The sequence below is a fragment of the Diadema setosum genome, chromosome 9 (genome assembly GCF_964275005.1).
Source record: "Diadema setosum chromosome 9, eeDiaSeto1, whole genome shotgun sequence".
NCBI lineage: Eukaryota > Metazoa > Echinodermata > Echinoidea > Diadematoida > Diadematidae > Diadema > Diadema setosum.
In genome coordinates this window covers 38,217,083-38,233,809 of record NC_092693.1, presented here as the reverse complement: position 1 = coordinate 38,233,809, position 16,727 = coordinate 38,217,083, and the positions used below count along the sequence as shown (strand labels likewise).

The window sequence follows — 16,727 nt, the reverse complement described above, 5'->3', positions numbered from 1 at the left end:
CATGTTGTTTGACTACAGAGCACACACAGTCTCACTATAAATAATCTTAATAATAATGATGATGATGATGGTGACAATAATGATAAAAAAATAACAATAATCTTAATAATGATGATAATGAATAAGAAACATTAAAGAATGAAATATTTTCAGCCAATATTTTGACAAACAAAAAAATGTGATACGACACATTCATATCTAGCTTGGATGAAACCTAAATCTTGACAGAAGATTACTGACCTGGACAAGACTGAAATCTTGAATGAGATATTCTTATATTTTTCCTATCTTCTGCAGACTCAACAGGCTTTGGAAGTCAAGCAGACAACAGCCAAAATTTTAGTCTCTCTATACTGTGATCCACATTACTGTATACGCCATATATTTAGCGAGTCTAATTTTTTGTGAATCAGAACTTTCCACCAATTTCGCAAGTGGTTAAATTTGCAATTGTGGAGCACAGTACTGAATGGAGAAATGTATGCATGCATGTCGCATTCATATCGGGATCAGAGTTGATATTTTTGGGTGTTTTTAAATTTGAGAAATTCGCAAAAATATACACCTCACAAAATATTCAGTGTATGCAGTAGTTTGAACTGATGGACAGCCTTGCAACATTCTATAATCTAGTTTGAGATGTGATCACAAGTATTGAATCACAAATAAAACCACAAATAAATTTGTGAAAACCAAATTGATAAAAGTGTCAGATATTTGCTTAATGTTACCTGTCTATAGTCCTGCAACCTGACGGTCACATTGTTATATTTCCCAACCCTTGCTGAGCTACATCACATATGCTCTCTGCTTTTGAAAACACTGGATATATGTATATCAATCTTTAGAACCTGATACTTATGTGTTAGAATTATATCTAATGTCATGTATATCTCTTTTTTTTCTATTAATTTGAATAAAAATGAAATGAAATGAAATAAAAATATGGCTTGTAACAGAACATTACCAAACTTCGAACCCCCAAGAAGGGAATAGAATATATTAACACGAGTAAGACTGAAATACAAAATCATTACTTGAGTTCTGGAGGAAGACAAACTTCTGGAGAAAGAATAAAGTTCTAAACGACAGAGTTAGTTGATTCACCATGCTGCAACGTACCTGGAAAACTTCAAAAAAAAAAAAAAACACCAAAAAAAAAAATGGATAAGCAGCTTGAATGAAGCACTGCATCAAATTGATTCTATATATTTTTTTTTTTCTTTTCCTACAAAAGGATTGAGAAATTCTTTTGTCTGTCAAATGCAGTTGGAACATTATCACTTCATTTTCTGATTAATTTCTAACACTATGTTGAATATAACGTAACTATTTGTACGATTCCATTCTAAATCAAGCTTGTATAAGTTAGACAATAATGCCACTCATTTTAAATAATACTGAATCAGTAACTATTTAAAAAAAGATACATACAAGGTATTGCAGATTTTTTTTCAGATTTTCAGATAGCCTCATCTGTAGTTTGTATGCCATCACAGTCTTCATTTCAAAATGCCATACATAAATATATTTAAAATTGCTTGATTAACTTGACTGTACTGCAAATCTGCATACTTTATTACTTGAAGGGTAAACATTACTGAGGTTATGATCTTCAGCATCTCATGATACATATTCTACAGTCTCCCAATGAATCTAGAGATAAAACAATGAGCTAGACAGTACCAAAGCTGCCTCTGAATTCAATATAAATCTTTATGAGTTGCGTACACCTTCCTTTTACAAAGCCAAATTGTGCTAAGGGTGTGATGAGAAATTAACCTTTTCTTTCTACGCTTATGGCTGTCAATACTGAACTGAAAGTGTGCCATCAGTGGAGATATGAGATATGAGATATAAAAACCAATTCAGTGACAGAGAAAAGTTGAGTACAACAGATTGAACTATAGACACATATTTCCAGGATAACACCCTGTCTCCCCAAAAGATACCCTCCACTTTCAAACATGAGAGACTATTGCAAATCCATTGCAAACTTGTACACAACATTTGCATTTCAGAATGAACTCACCACAACTATTGTCTGCACCAAGCACAGGATGTCACAAGATAAAAATAATTTATTTGACGACAAAATTTACAGTACATGATATTTACAAGCAAGGATATATAAACTATAGTTCACGTCAAGACAGAGATGCACAAAGAAATATTTCACCATGGCAATTTTATCTTTATTTCATGTCTTTGTTTTTGTTTTTAATTCTTTTCCCCTTTAAATAGCACCCTTATTAAATCTAATGCGAAAACACTCGCTGTAATCGCTCCGAACCTGTTTTACTTCTATTTTTTTCACATAGATTAGTTTCAATTTCTATGCACAGGATGTTTCAACAATGTACAATCTTATTGCATCACAAACAATTTCAATCCCTATAAAATGATGAGGATCTGATCATAGTTGTGAAACATGGTTTTTGAATACAGAGAAATCAATTCAGCAACATGAACAACAATTCACAGCGTTTTTATGAACAGACGTCCTCATGTCCCCAAATGCAGGTTTCAATCGCCACACCACCAAAGAAAATTCCTGAATGATAAGATTAGCACAACACGTGGAAGAACTACACAAATCGCCACATCCAAATCAAAACAGGTTGATAGGAAGCAAAAGTGGGATGAGTATTGAAGAAACAAAGCTACCAGAACCAGCTAGGAGCATGAAGACAGACTGCACTTCAAGGAAACAGCCAAGGCAAGCAAACAAACTAAGTTATGCTGCTCTCCTACACCACACATGAGTAGCGGTCACACTCCCGTCAATATTTTTCTCTGTGCTCTGGTCACATGATGGCAGAGCTTCTGGTCACATGACAGCAAGCCCTTTGGATCACCTGACTTTTGGCTTCCCAGCAAAGAGCACACTACACCTCCTCGACTTCTCCATTCGTCCTCTTCTTGCCGACATAGTGCCTCTTGCAGAATTCCTGGATCCTCTTGCACGCCTCCTCAGTCTTCTCCTCCGGTACGCAGAGAACGACCCGGAAGAAGTTTGGATACTCAAAGCACTGTGGGAAGGGAAGACAGGAGAGGTGAGAATGACACTGTGTCAATCAACAGAGTGATATTGAGAGTCACACACACATTCCAGATTTAACACTGTCACATCACTCCTTGGATGATAGGGAATCCTCTTCGGGATATTATTATTAATTATTATTATCATTATTATCATCATCATCATCATCATCATCACCATCATCATCATCATCATCATTATCATCACCATCATCATCATCATTATAAAAAGGGAAACTATTCTAAAATCTCCGGGAACTGCAAACATACTTTTCCTGGGAGACAGAAGACAGATTCCTCCGACATCAGACACTGTACAAACTCCATGTCGTCCACGAACCCTTGGAAGTCGTTGATGTCGATGCCACACTGTGTTCCAAGGCAAAAAAGAAAGGGGCTGTTACAGATTCTTGTGCTCTGGCACTGACAGCACCTAAAGGTAACCTTAGAGTTCTTCTTCTTTGTTATGTGAGCTACTAACTCACACAAATTAAGGGCACATCCATCATCGAAATTGACTTTTACACCATTTTCCTTTCCATCTAACTTCCTTTTCTTTCACAATATTCAATTATTTTCACTCTTTAAATTTTGTCAAGTAATTATGTTACATTTTCACAGAAAAAAAACCATGCAATGTATGTCACAGCTTAGAGGTGAGATATAACATTCTTAAAAGTTGTGACTGCATGCACAATAAAAGATAACTGTAATCCCCTGTTGTCCTAATAATAAGAAATGATCTCAGAATGAAAAGTAAATATTCAGCAAAAGGAAGGAAATGATGAATACCACCACCAACTTTTGAAATTAGCATCAGGAAGTGAAAGTTTATCAAACATAAATATTAAAATTTCTCTGAAGTGGCAAATAAATGTGACCAGAAAGAAAAAATACAGAGCCCCTTTTGGCACAGGTGAATGAACCCACAATGAAGACTTTGATTGCTGCACTAAGAAAACATCAGCTGGTAGGCTAATTTTCCCTATCCCCACATAAATCAGGGCAGTGAGTTGGCTCAGTCGGTAGTGCGTCTGCCTCACGATCACGTGGCCCGGGTTCGAACCCGAGTCTGGACTGAGCAATGTTGTGTGTAAGCATACCGTCCCCTCTAGTAAGAGGCAAAACACTTTGTCCCTCGGATAGGACAGTGAGTTGGCTCAGTCGGTAGTGCGTCTGCCTCACGATCACGTGGCCCGGGTTCGAACCCGAGTCTGGACTGAGCAATGTTGTGTGTAAGCATACCGTCCCCTCTAGTAAGAGGCAAAACACTTTGTCCCTCGGATAGGACATAAAATGGAGGCCCCGTGTATGAGAGAGCAACAACTCATGCACGTAAAAGATCCCGCTTCATTCATTCATCGCAAAGAGCAGGGTGTTTAACCCAGTGAAGTGGTCCCACCTCACATCCAACTGGACCCCATGGAAGACCAGCTTAACTTAGCTGAATATGGGCTATCCCGCCATCTCTCGCAGATGAAAATGAACAAACAAAAAAATGTAAGTCTTTGCCATATCTGAGAATGACATCTTAAACCATGAATATTGTACCAACTTGAGGGGTTGAAACAAAGTTGAACTCACCATGAGATACATTGAGCCCTTGGGCATGATGGGGTTCAAGCCTGGTGTTGATTTAAAGAAGCGGTAACAGATCTCAGCATTCCTCTGTTACATGTAGAAAGTGAGAAACAACAAATGAGAAAATACCACATAGCAGTTGTGACTTGGTAATGTATAATTTTAGTAAGCACTTTGACTTGAAACATTTGTGCCCCCCCCCCCCCCCCAGCAATGACCCCTCAGCTAAATACTAGTTAGTGATAAGGTTATAGTAAAGATTAGGGTTAGGGTTAGAGTTTGGATTAGGCTTAGGATTAGGGTTAGGGTCAGGGGAATGGTCTGGGGTAATTGCCAAGGGGGTAATTGCCCTAGAAACCCTATTTTGTTGGTACACAAGAAAGAACTGGAGACAATAAGTAAAGTGCATCTGTTAAATGACACAATTGGTTGTGGAGTCAATGAGTCATCGAAGAATCTCTCTTATTGCTGGTAATTCTGTAAGAGACTTTTGTCGTTGATTTACTTTTGAGCAGTAAAAAATTGCAGCTTCATATTGAAGCAAAAACAAGAGAATATCAAGGTTAGGAAATGATGCTAAAGTGGTTAACATAACAATGAAACAAAGTTCATTCAGTGAAGGTGAAAATTCTGGAGTGGTAACTGATAATTTTTTTTTTTTGGATGAAAAACAAATTATTTTCTACACAATGTATCTACAAACATGACACATTTTACGGCACAATTTTTCGCATTATATTGATTTCAATCAAAAAAGAGAATTTAGTGAAGATTTGTGCACAAACAAATGAGACACATATGACATGACGGCATCATGTAAGCTATTTGCTCATATGACTCCAACTACTATTACTGCTTTCATGAAACAGAAAATGTTCTAATCCCACAACTTTGTAATATTACATCTGAGTTTGAAGAAGTTAAAGCCATTCTGTTTGATTTCATTCTATCTTTCACAGTAGATCTGAACATGGAGTTGAATTGAACATCTAAGTTCATTTCAAGAGGCATTCAGGAGACAACATACCTGTAAAATTTCCACTGTGTTGTCATGGAAACTGTCTGGGGTCTTCTCCAAGATGGTTGGTAGGGCGCTCTGGATGACAGTGCAGGGACCTAGGATTTTTGTCGACAGTCGGAAGAGACCAAGCCGAACCTATGTACGAAGACGACAAGAAGGAGAAGAGTATTCAGCAATCAGACAACTTAAATGAGACACAGATTACAAACATTCAAAATCAGAGATAGAGAGATAGGGCTTCTACACGAAAGGGGTGGGGGGGGGGGGGGGATGGGACATTGTGGCAGAGTGGATAAGACTCCTGGTTTTCTTTCATAGGACTTGACTTTGGATCTCATCCAGTGCTTTCGTCCTTGGACAAGGTGTTTTTACCCTCCGTGTCCCTCTCCACTCTGGTGTATAAATAGGTACTACTAGTACTTGGCAATGCTAGGATAACATTAATAGTAGTGCCCTCTCCTTAAACAGTGTCAACACTGAAGATGCTACCCCAGATAAAGAGGACCATCATACTATTACTTTTATCATCATTACTACTAATATTATTATCATTACAATTATCATTATTATTATTATTATTATTATTATTATTATTATTATTATTATTATTATTAATATTATTATTATTATCATCATTATTATTATTATTATTATTATTATTATTATTATTATTATTAATATTATTATTATTATCATCATTATTATTATTATTATTATTATTATTATTATTATTATTATCATCATTATTATTATTATTAATATTATTATTATTATTATTATTATTATTATTATTATTATTATTATTATCATTATTATTATTATTATCATCATTATTATTATTATTATTATTATTATTATTATTATCATTATTATTATTATTATCATTTTCATAATCATCTTTATCATTATCATTATCATCATCATCATTATCATTATTGTTATTGTTGTTGTTTTCATACTTTTTGAGAAAATGAGACAGCAAATGAATAATTCCCCATGATAGATACAATAAATACCATACAGATATTTTGTCAAGGCTTAAAAAGGGAAACCCAAGTGCAGTTAGCAGCCATTTAGCTTTTCAGATAGAAAAGAAAAAAAGAGAGAAAAAAAAACCCTCAAGGACATCGAGCCAGGCACAGATTGAAAACAGAAGGGATTTCTAATTGAAGCACTACCAGAATGCTGTGCTACACCAACTCACCTCCTCCTCAAAAGCCCCGATGGGATCATGGATGAGTATCCAGCCTAGACGCCAGCCTGGGCACAGAAATCTAACGGAAACAAAGTAACAATGCTGCATATCTTAAAGGTCCTGTTGACCTTTGGGAACAGTGATTTAGAAAATGTTCAAGATATCACATTTGATGCTTATGTGTAGGTCAGTTGTATCACAAAACATCCTGCCATATATATATATATATATATATATATATATATATATATATATATATTTATTTATTTATTTATTTATTTATTTATTCATTTTTTATTTTTTATTTTTTTTTAAATAAAGCCTAAAATATATTAAAGGAGATATCATTATTTTTCTCACTAAACCATTATTGTAGATGGCTGAGTCTGGAAACATTTTATAACTATTGTTCACATTTTGTATATTTAACAATACTTAACATCAATTACACTGGTTCCAATTTTACATTGGTTGTTTCTATCCTTAACTGGCTATTTAGCGAGCTTGAATTCCGGGGGGGCCATTATGACTCCCCCTTCAGATCTCGGCCGTTGATCACGCGATCGCCGCAAAATTTTGCATGAACATAAAGCCGGATGTAATCTATAAGACTGTTAAGTTAAATTTGCAAAAAATTTGCATTTGCTATTTTAAATTAATTAATTATGCAAATATATGCAAAAAACCTAATTTTCATCTGTAATTGGCTTATAAAAGCTTATGGAATGCTGATTTTTGGTGTAAATTTACCTAGTGACATTATGTTTTTTATTGTTTTATCAATTTTTTATGTATTTCATTGTTTTTTCGAACTTTTGTTTTTGTTGTTTTTTTCAGCAGAATTTGTAATACACATTTTTTGAAGCATAATTATACTAAAATAAATTGATTTCAGCCATTAAAATTAAAAATATGAATCTTTATATGAATTAATTGAAAAAACACAATTTGTATTGACTTTGTACACAAAATCACGTTTTTGAGCAATTTTGGGGTTGATGAAAATTGTTTGAAGGGGCGTGGCTTCGGAACGGTGTGCCCGGGCGCGACAAATTTGGTCTCAAAAGTTGCGCGAGACTTGAAAGTAAAAAGTCAGCGAGCGGCGCGGTCAAAAAATTTTGCGCGCCGGAATGGTCACGGAATTCGTCGAGGGGGGGGGGGCATTATGGCCCCCCCCCCCAGGTAAGTTAGGATTAACTCACATTTTAGAACTATTTTGAAGCACTAATGCTGGGTTTTTGTTTCATTTGCAAATGGTAAATTATGCCTTTAACATTAACAATAGCATACATGTATATAGAATAAAGGAATTCAAATAAAGACAACATGTGTAACACTAGGAGATAATCTGTCTTAAACATGATCAAAAGTCTACAAAAAATTATATGAATATGCGTCTTTGTAGATAGCCAAAACTGATAAAGGAGAACTAACAGTCAGTTTCAATGACTTGTCTAGATCAGGGCTGCCAATATTTACACATACAAACCAGGGACATCCAAAGAGCAATATCAAAAGGGACATATTAGCATATTATATGAATTTTAATGAGCAAAAATATTGGATATTGGTATCTTCTTATCTAGACATCAAAAGATATTTGAGAGCTTCGGATTTTCATGACCAGAAAAAAACTGTTCTGCACATGCCAAAAATTGCTTATCAAAATCAATCTTGTGCTGTCTGAGCTTTCATGGTCGGTTCTGGGCCATTTTAGTGTCTGCTCATATTCACGATGCAGAAAGCTACTTGATGCAATGATCAGATGGGGGCACCATTTTACTTTGCATAGGCTGCGTCTTCGCGAAATCTAAAGCTACTTTGCAACACGACGCAGGGAAAGAGGAGAACAGCGAAAGCAACTGTTGTCTAAATGTCTACATCACAAATCTAAAGCTCCCTATTGACATTTTCGGGACACCTGCAGAATCAGGTAGACTTGGCAGCTACCTTACACATGTATGCTATGAAGAAGGCGGGACAGATGAAAGAAGGAATTTACCTCTTTGCGATACCACCACAGGTGAGGACGGGTGTGTTTGTAGCCAAGGACGCCATGGAGTAGAATGTGTTCCCACTGAACACCATGTCGGCATACACCTCATCAGATACGATGGGGAGGCAATGCTTGTTGGCAACTGATAGAGGGCAGCAAACATTTAACACCATCAAGATGAGGCTGGCAGTACTTTGGACTATCATGATGATCCAGCATTGTATGACATTTACATAACGGATTGTGCTCAATCTCAGTCCATCTACATATGTATTCCGTTATAAACTTTAATATGTACCTTACAATGTTTCTGTCTGCACATCAATCTATGTATTCATAACTTTATCCTTGATCGATCTGCTTTTTGTCTGCCTGTATGCATATCATGCCACTCATCTAGGTACTGACCTACCTGTATATCTATTGATCTATTTTGTTACTCTTTACCTTTACCTGCCAGCTACAATATTATCTATCTGTCTATCTATCTAACTATCTATCTATCTATCTATCTATCTATCTATCTGTCTACCTATCTACCTATATATCTATCTACCTATTTATCTATCTATCTATCTATCTATCTATCTATCTATCTATCTATCATCTATTTATCTATCAGCTTTCTATATATCTGGGGCTCAACACTAACTTTTTATCTGGTGACCCTTTCGGGCCCAAATCTTTGAATATGACATTTTGGTTGCAGGGGAAAAAAAAATATGAAGTGGCCTAAAATAAGAGCAACAGTAATAATCCCATTTTGAATCTTAGCTACCTGATCGGGCCACAAAAAAAAAATCAATTTGGTGGCACAACACCACTTTTTACTGGGCCACCATTAATGTCGAGCCCTGATATATTTATCTATCTATCTATCTGTCTGTCTATCTATCTATCTATCTATCTATCTATCTGTCTTTCTATCTATCTGTCTATCTGTCTGTCTATCTATCTATCTATAATCTATCACTCTATCAACCCATCTATCATCTATCCATCAATCTATCAACTCTTCTATCTATTTATCTATCTATCTACCTATCTATCTATCTATCTACCTATCTATCTACAATATACCTACCTATCTATCTGTCTACCAGCACATGTCAAAGTCAGGTGTCTATTGACAGATAATGTTTGTTTATGCATGTATTTACAGAGTAAGAACTGTACAAGCACTGCCCTTTCAGTCAGCATAGAACTCTATATCATTCCCTGACATCATGTGTTTGAATAAACTGACAGCCTGATTATCACTTAACCATGTCAGCTGGCACAGTGCCAAATACTTTTGTAAATATTCGCAGTTTGTGCCACATGTGACTAACAAACCATCTCATTTACATTCCACAGTACCCTATATGCTTCCATCAACTCTAAGCGTGTAACCACACAAACTCTAACCACACATGCCTGACAGACCACCCGTTCATGTTCCATAGATGCTATACTCACTGTTGATAATGTCAAGCATGTGTTCTTTAGAGTAGACCGAGCCACAGGGGTTGGACGGGTTGTTGACCACGATGCATCTCGTTTTCTCATCGATTTTGGACTCCAGGTTTTCCAAGTCTGCCTCCCATGACTTTGAGGGCTGGACAAACACGAAAAATAAGACAATATAGGAGTGCCTACATGGTTCAGAGCTTCATATAGCACACATTTGAAGGGGTCGGTGCAATATAGTGCTAACCCACACTTCTGTCAAAATTGAGTTACATGCATTTTCATAATCCTTATCCTTCACTCTAACCTCCATGAAAATATCATATTTGAATTCAACCAGTAAGATGGTAAAAACTGCATGCATTCATGTTTTATTAATGTACAATGTATGGACTTTCCAAATATTCAACAGCGATTATCTCAGAATGACTATTGTGTGGGTTAGCACTATATTGCACCGACCCCTTCATTTCTACATGGGAGCCTGAAGTGGGTGTTCCTCTGCACAGTTAGAGGCATAATTTACCATTTTGAGATGAAACAAAAACCCGGCTTTAGTGCTTCAAAATAGTTCTGAAATGTGATTTAGGGATAGAAACAACCAATGTAATATTTTGAATAAGTACAATTAATGTAAGTATTTTTAAATATACAAAATGTAAACAATAGTTATAATAAACATGTTTCCAGTCTAAACCGTCTACAGTTTATGGTTTATTGAGAAAAATCGTGATATCTCCCTATATTTCAGGCTTTATTGTGAAATTTTTACACGGTAGAATGTTTTGTGATACAACTGACTTACACATATGAAATTAAATGTGATATCTTGAACATTTTTAACATCACTGCTCCCAACGGTAAAGAGTATCTTTAAGTTGATCTGATATACAATTGTTTTAAATCTGTAATACAATTTGTTATTATTATTATTATTATTATTATTATTATTTTGTATGTACATATTCTTAATTACTATGGACTTCTGGCATGCAACAAGGGTTTTCCCCTCTTGTTCTCCTGGTAAAAAAAGCATACAAGTTGGCTTTATGCATGATGGCCACCTTTCTTCAAGCGTTTCATACACTATTTCTACTACTCACCAATAAGTTATAGTGGCGATACTCGATGTCATATGAGCCTGATAGGGTGGTGTAGAGTGAAAAGCCTGGCTTGGGAACCAGTATGTTTGTACCAGCATCTGCCAGAACTCCGATGGCCAGATCCAGGGCTCCAGAGCAACCGCAAGTCAGAATCACATCCTACAGACAAGGGAATATATAGTATGGTCGTGGAAAAATTTAAATCTATGTTAATAAATTATTTGTTCATTGAATAGTCTCATGTCTGAGCATAATATGCAGCTGGTAATTGTTGTTATGTATGCCTAACAATTCTGAAGCTGTACCTTCTTTCTTTCTTTTTTTCTCTTTTTCTTTCTCCTAGCACTTACAGACATTTTACGTGATGAGCAATAAATATAGTGAATTATTATTTTTATTATTACTATTATCATTATTATTATTATTATTATTATTATTATTATTATTATTATTATGGGTATTATTATTATTATTATTATTATTATTATTATTATTATTATTATTATGGGTATTATTATTATTATTATTATTATTATTATTATTATTATTATTATTATTGTCATTATTATTATTATTATTATTATTATTATTATCATGGTTAATACATGAAGAGCTTGATCACAAAATGGGTTAGGTGCCATTTTCAAATGTTTCAAAGTGAAAGTCCATCATCAGATAGAGCCAAACAAAAAATTTCCAATGGTACCTCACTTGTAACTTAAGGAATATTCTTGAAGTTATGATTCTTACTATTTTCTTTGTTTTTAATAGCATGTTTAATCGCAAATATCTCAACTTACATTAATGCAAGAATGGAGTTACGTTGTTTTGCCATCAAACTCTTCACATATTTTTTATTGTACCATGAACATGAGGAAGGGCATGAAGGTGTCTTGTGTATTAAACTCAAGTCTTGAGGGAATTTTGTCATAAAACTTTTAACATCCTGTCATTATCAAATTGGCACCTCTGAATTTCACTCTTTTTAAAAAAAAAGATTGGATAGAACAAGCTAAATCCACTAGATTTCCAAAAAGTAAGAAGTGTATAAACAGTTACCAATTTGAGAGAGAAACAGATTATTCTTATTTAGGAGTGTGCTGTCAATTTCTAAAGCAGTGGTAAATTTAGCAATTAATAGGATTCTGAAATTTTGCAACTTAAAAATCATTGCATGTAACAAAGGGTTCCAAGGAAGATAGTATGTTTTACTCTATGATACACACGCAATGAACAGTTAAATTCATAAAAGAAGACATCTGGTGTATAGAAACTTATTAACATGAACAGATTACCTACCAGCACAAAAATATCCCCACTCCCTATCGTATTACCATAGCCTTCTTGTTGAACTGAGGCACATTGCTACACCCAAAAAGGCTTGCTAACTATACGACTAGGGTAACTTTGGACAGATTACCGACCACAAAATGCGAATGAAAAAATGGGCTGGGCACCTCAAATGCCTGGGCACATAAAGTAATTTAAAAGCATCTCCAAGATTAACCTTGTTTCAATGATTACGGATGGTTTCCTGCACTACAACAGCTTAATAATTAAAATGATGCTCTCATCACAGACTTGTACCAATCCATCTCCTCCCCATCTTCCCCAACTCCTCTCCGATATGGGACGTTTGTTAGTCCCATATACTTATATTCCTATCTTTGCATATCTGAATGTTCATACATTTGTACGTACCTCAGAAGTGAGAGGAGCATTAGGGTGGGAGTACTTTCTGGCAACAGCTGCTCTGGCATCCACATAACCTGCAGACAGGGGAATTAAGTCATCTTCATAGTTTTCTGATACATGTGCAAAGTTGACATCAATTTACATACTGTACCATATGTAAGAAGCCTTTCTTTAACTTGATCAAGTCTTGTGATGTTAACATTTGATCTAATCTATAGGCTGATAAGTACTGTAACTAATGGTACTGTGATGTCGTGTTACTTCTCCACTGTGCATCTTTCACTAGAGGTGCATCTTTCACTGAAGGTTTATCATAGATGCTATTTGAACTTCTTATCTAGCAGCCCGGACGTAATCTTCATCTTGACGTTATGGGAGACAAAACAAATTTTTGACAGAAGTTGCTGTTCACACAGCCTAGAAATTCACGTCTCCCTCACACCCCTGAGTCACTTCCTGCAAAGATAATGAATTCCCGACACCATCCAGATGCTCTATCTGAGTCAATCCATTAAGAATAACTCACTCACCATTTTTTTTTTACAGATAACTTGCAAAATATTGTCAATATGATTCATACAGCACATGCCAGTTTCCCATGCAGCCTCACAGCTGCCTGTAGCTAGTGATATTGATGACTAGGCTGTAGTATACATTGGCTTCTTTGAGCGTATGCCCTCAAGGCAAATTTACCCAAACACAAGATCTTAAGATCAATGAAAATCTAAATCTACAGAAAGTCAAAAAGGATGTCTCTGACAGAGAATTATCCATGTCTTTTGTTTCTTCTACAATAAATCCACATCAATACAAACACAAAAACATTCCAGTTAGAAATTGTAAAATTTTTCAGTGAAGCATTTTGAACAAATCCACTTCTCCTGTCTTTCAACTTACACCCTTGCTGTCATCAATGTCTTCCACATTCACGAAGACTTTGATTAACCTGAGAATTAGTGTCATAATAAACCTTTTGCTGAATGAGAAAAATGTGATAGACATAATAAAGGCAGTACAATGGGCATACCACTGATACAGTTTCTAAGAATTGCCAATAGAGACTTGTATTCAAATGGTACAGATATCTATCTTAAAGGAGAACTCACCTCACATACATGTATTTGTATGGATTCAGTGAATGCACAGATATTAGTAGGACACATTAGCAAAGTTTGAGGAAAAATGGACTATCAGATCAATTGTTATGAATTTCTAACATTTTGGTGAAATCCATGTGCCATCATCAATGTACACAAACTGTAAGTTAACAATTTGTGTTGTCACAGTAGGGCTATAAATATCTCACTGAAGCCACACATGTGCTAATGGTAGATTTTGTTTCTAATTGATTTACCAACTGACGGACTGTAGCCGTTGTTCTTTCCAGACCTCAGCGATGCACTCACAGCGTCGACCACTACATCACTGGGCTCCAGGTTACCAAACTTTGTTGGATCGCCTGCATGGTGGAAAACACAGAGCAATCCATGAACAGCTCCGTGTAGTTTTTATGTGACTGCCTATACTATTGAACACAGCTGTCAATTGGTCAGTGTCTGTTGGTGCAAATATCATTTACAGTAGCTTAAAGGTCCTGTTTACCTTTAGGAGCAGTGATTTAAAAAAAAAAATGTTTAAGATATCACTTAGGATGCATATATGTGTAGGCCAGTTGTATCACAAAACATCCTACCATGTAAAATTTTTGCTATAAAGCTTAAAATATTTAAGGAGATATCACTATTTTTCTCATGAAACCATAACTGCACATGGTTTAATATGGAAACATTTCTATTATAGACATTATTCACATTTTGTGTATTTAACAATACTTAACATCGATTATACTGGTTCACATTTTTGCATTGGTTGATTCTATCACTAATGCTAATCTATCACTAAAGCACTAATGCTGGGTTTTTGTTTCATCTGCAAATGGTAAATTATGCTTTTAATGTTGCATTCAACTGCATCCCAGGTTCAGAAATTGTCTCTCTGCTACCAATGGGCAACATAAATATCAAATAATCATTGTGCAGCAAATCAGAATCACATTTGAACTCATTCTGAAAACAACGGATGAATATCCCCTAAACAGAAAATATAAAACATTGCCTTGGACTTTATGGCAAGCTTCCTACTGCATCAGTTCCTGGTATCATGGTATGGCTCCCTTCCTAATTACGTGAATTCAGGAAGGCATGAACATCCAGAATTCATACAACTGCTGTGTAAACAAACAAAATGGGAAATGTCGTCTGACGTAACCAAACCAGGATGGAAGGTACATACTAATACCCAACATGACTATGACAAAAATTCCAGTGTATCCACACTCTGTCAAAACAAAACTAACAATGAAAGCCAAGGTCATGTGAGGTATGAGGCACCCATAGGGACACATGACAACATTCTAAAAATGTTTGTTTCAACTTATCTAAAATGTGAACAATTTTGCCCTATGATACAGCTAATCAAAACCAACAGTGAAGATCTGAGCTCAAATAAGCACCTTTGCAATTTACTGTGAGAGTGGACAATTCTGTACGAATATCATATTTTTATTCTCTTTCAAATTTAAGTGAACATATTTTTTGTTTTTTTCAAATTTAAGTGAACTTTCCTCTTTTCTAATTTTGCAGCTGAGATTATTTCTGTATGTAATTTGTTATCTCCTGGAAACATCTGAAAATCTATTTGCAAAAAAAAATTCTATGAGACAAAACATGCTACATTTACAGACTTATTCAATCTAACCTGGCAATCCAAGGGTTCAAGATACCAAGAATCCGGTGAAGGTAACTTAGAGTAGTTCAGCAACTTTTTCTACATAGATGGGGTATGAAATCTCAACATTTACTGGCATTAAAGATGTGTTTGGTACTACCTTTCTTAAGCGTTTAGAAGATATACATGGTACAAAGGCAGTCTATTCCTAAATATAATTTTCTTCTCATGCGGAATCTGTAATGCTGTAACTAGTACAGTAAATGTATATCGTAATGCCGCCCATTGCTTCAAAGTTCAATGGGAGCATCACTCACCGATGGAAAGTGCAATGATATCTTTCTCGGGGTTCGGCTCCAGCTTCATTCCATCCACAATTCCTCTGATGGGGTTGATGGTTCGCAGAGATGTGTCGGAGGCGCTCACCACCCATCGCGCCTTCTTGGAGTGGCCGTTGTGCACGCTGGACATGTTCCCCTAAACCTTTAAGACAAGATATAGGAACCAGTTTATCACACATTAGAGAATACTGCCCCTTGTAGTCTACCTGAACTATGGTCATAGAAGCATGACACCTTAATTAAGATGCTGTAGAAGTGCACATTTTTTGAAGTGCAGATATTTTCACAGATTTCATGCAAAATGAGACCAGCACAAACAAAAACATGCACAAATCTTAAAATGCACACTGTGCTGCTGTTTTATCATATTTTCTTTTTTCGGGTTTGCTAGTCCAGTACCGTGCAATGCGATGAGCTAGCTCTTTGAAGTGCTCATGCAATAGTCTGCAAAATTCATCTTACTCAGCTGAGCGCAAAAAAAAAAAAAAAAAAAAACAATCATGCAGAAATTTATGGTATGCAACATCCTGCATTGATGATCAAGTTGTTCAAATAAGCACTTCTGTAAATTATGTAA

General features: G+C 35.5%; 1 protein-coding gene across 1 annotated transcript; it reads right to left on the bottom strand.

Annotated features, from left to right (window-relative positions):
* Positions 1–2,888: 2,888 nt before the first annotated feature.
* On the bottom strand, positions 2,889–16,280 carry LOC140233375 (tyrosine aminotransferase-like). The gene is made up of 11 exons (XM_072313480.1): positions 16,127–16,280; positions 14,437–14,541; positions 13,089–13,156; positions 11,388–11,546; positions 10,294–10,432; positions 8,842–8,977; positions 6,849–6,918; positions 5,651–5,779; positions 4,627–4,710; positions 3,313–3,411; positions 2,889–3,032 (listed from the first exon to the last, which is right to left on the bottom strand). The coding sequence occupies exons 1-11, from the start codon at positions 16,278–16,280 to the stop codon at positions 2,889–2,891; spliced, it is 1,287 nt and encodes a 428-aa protein (XP_072169581.1).
* Positions 16,281–16,727: the final 447 nt, after the last annotated feature.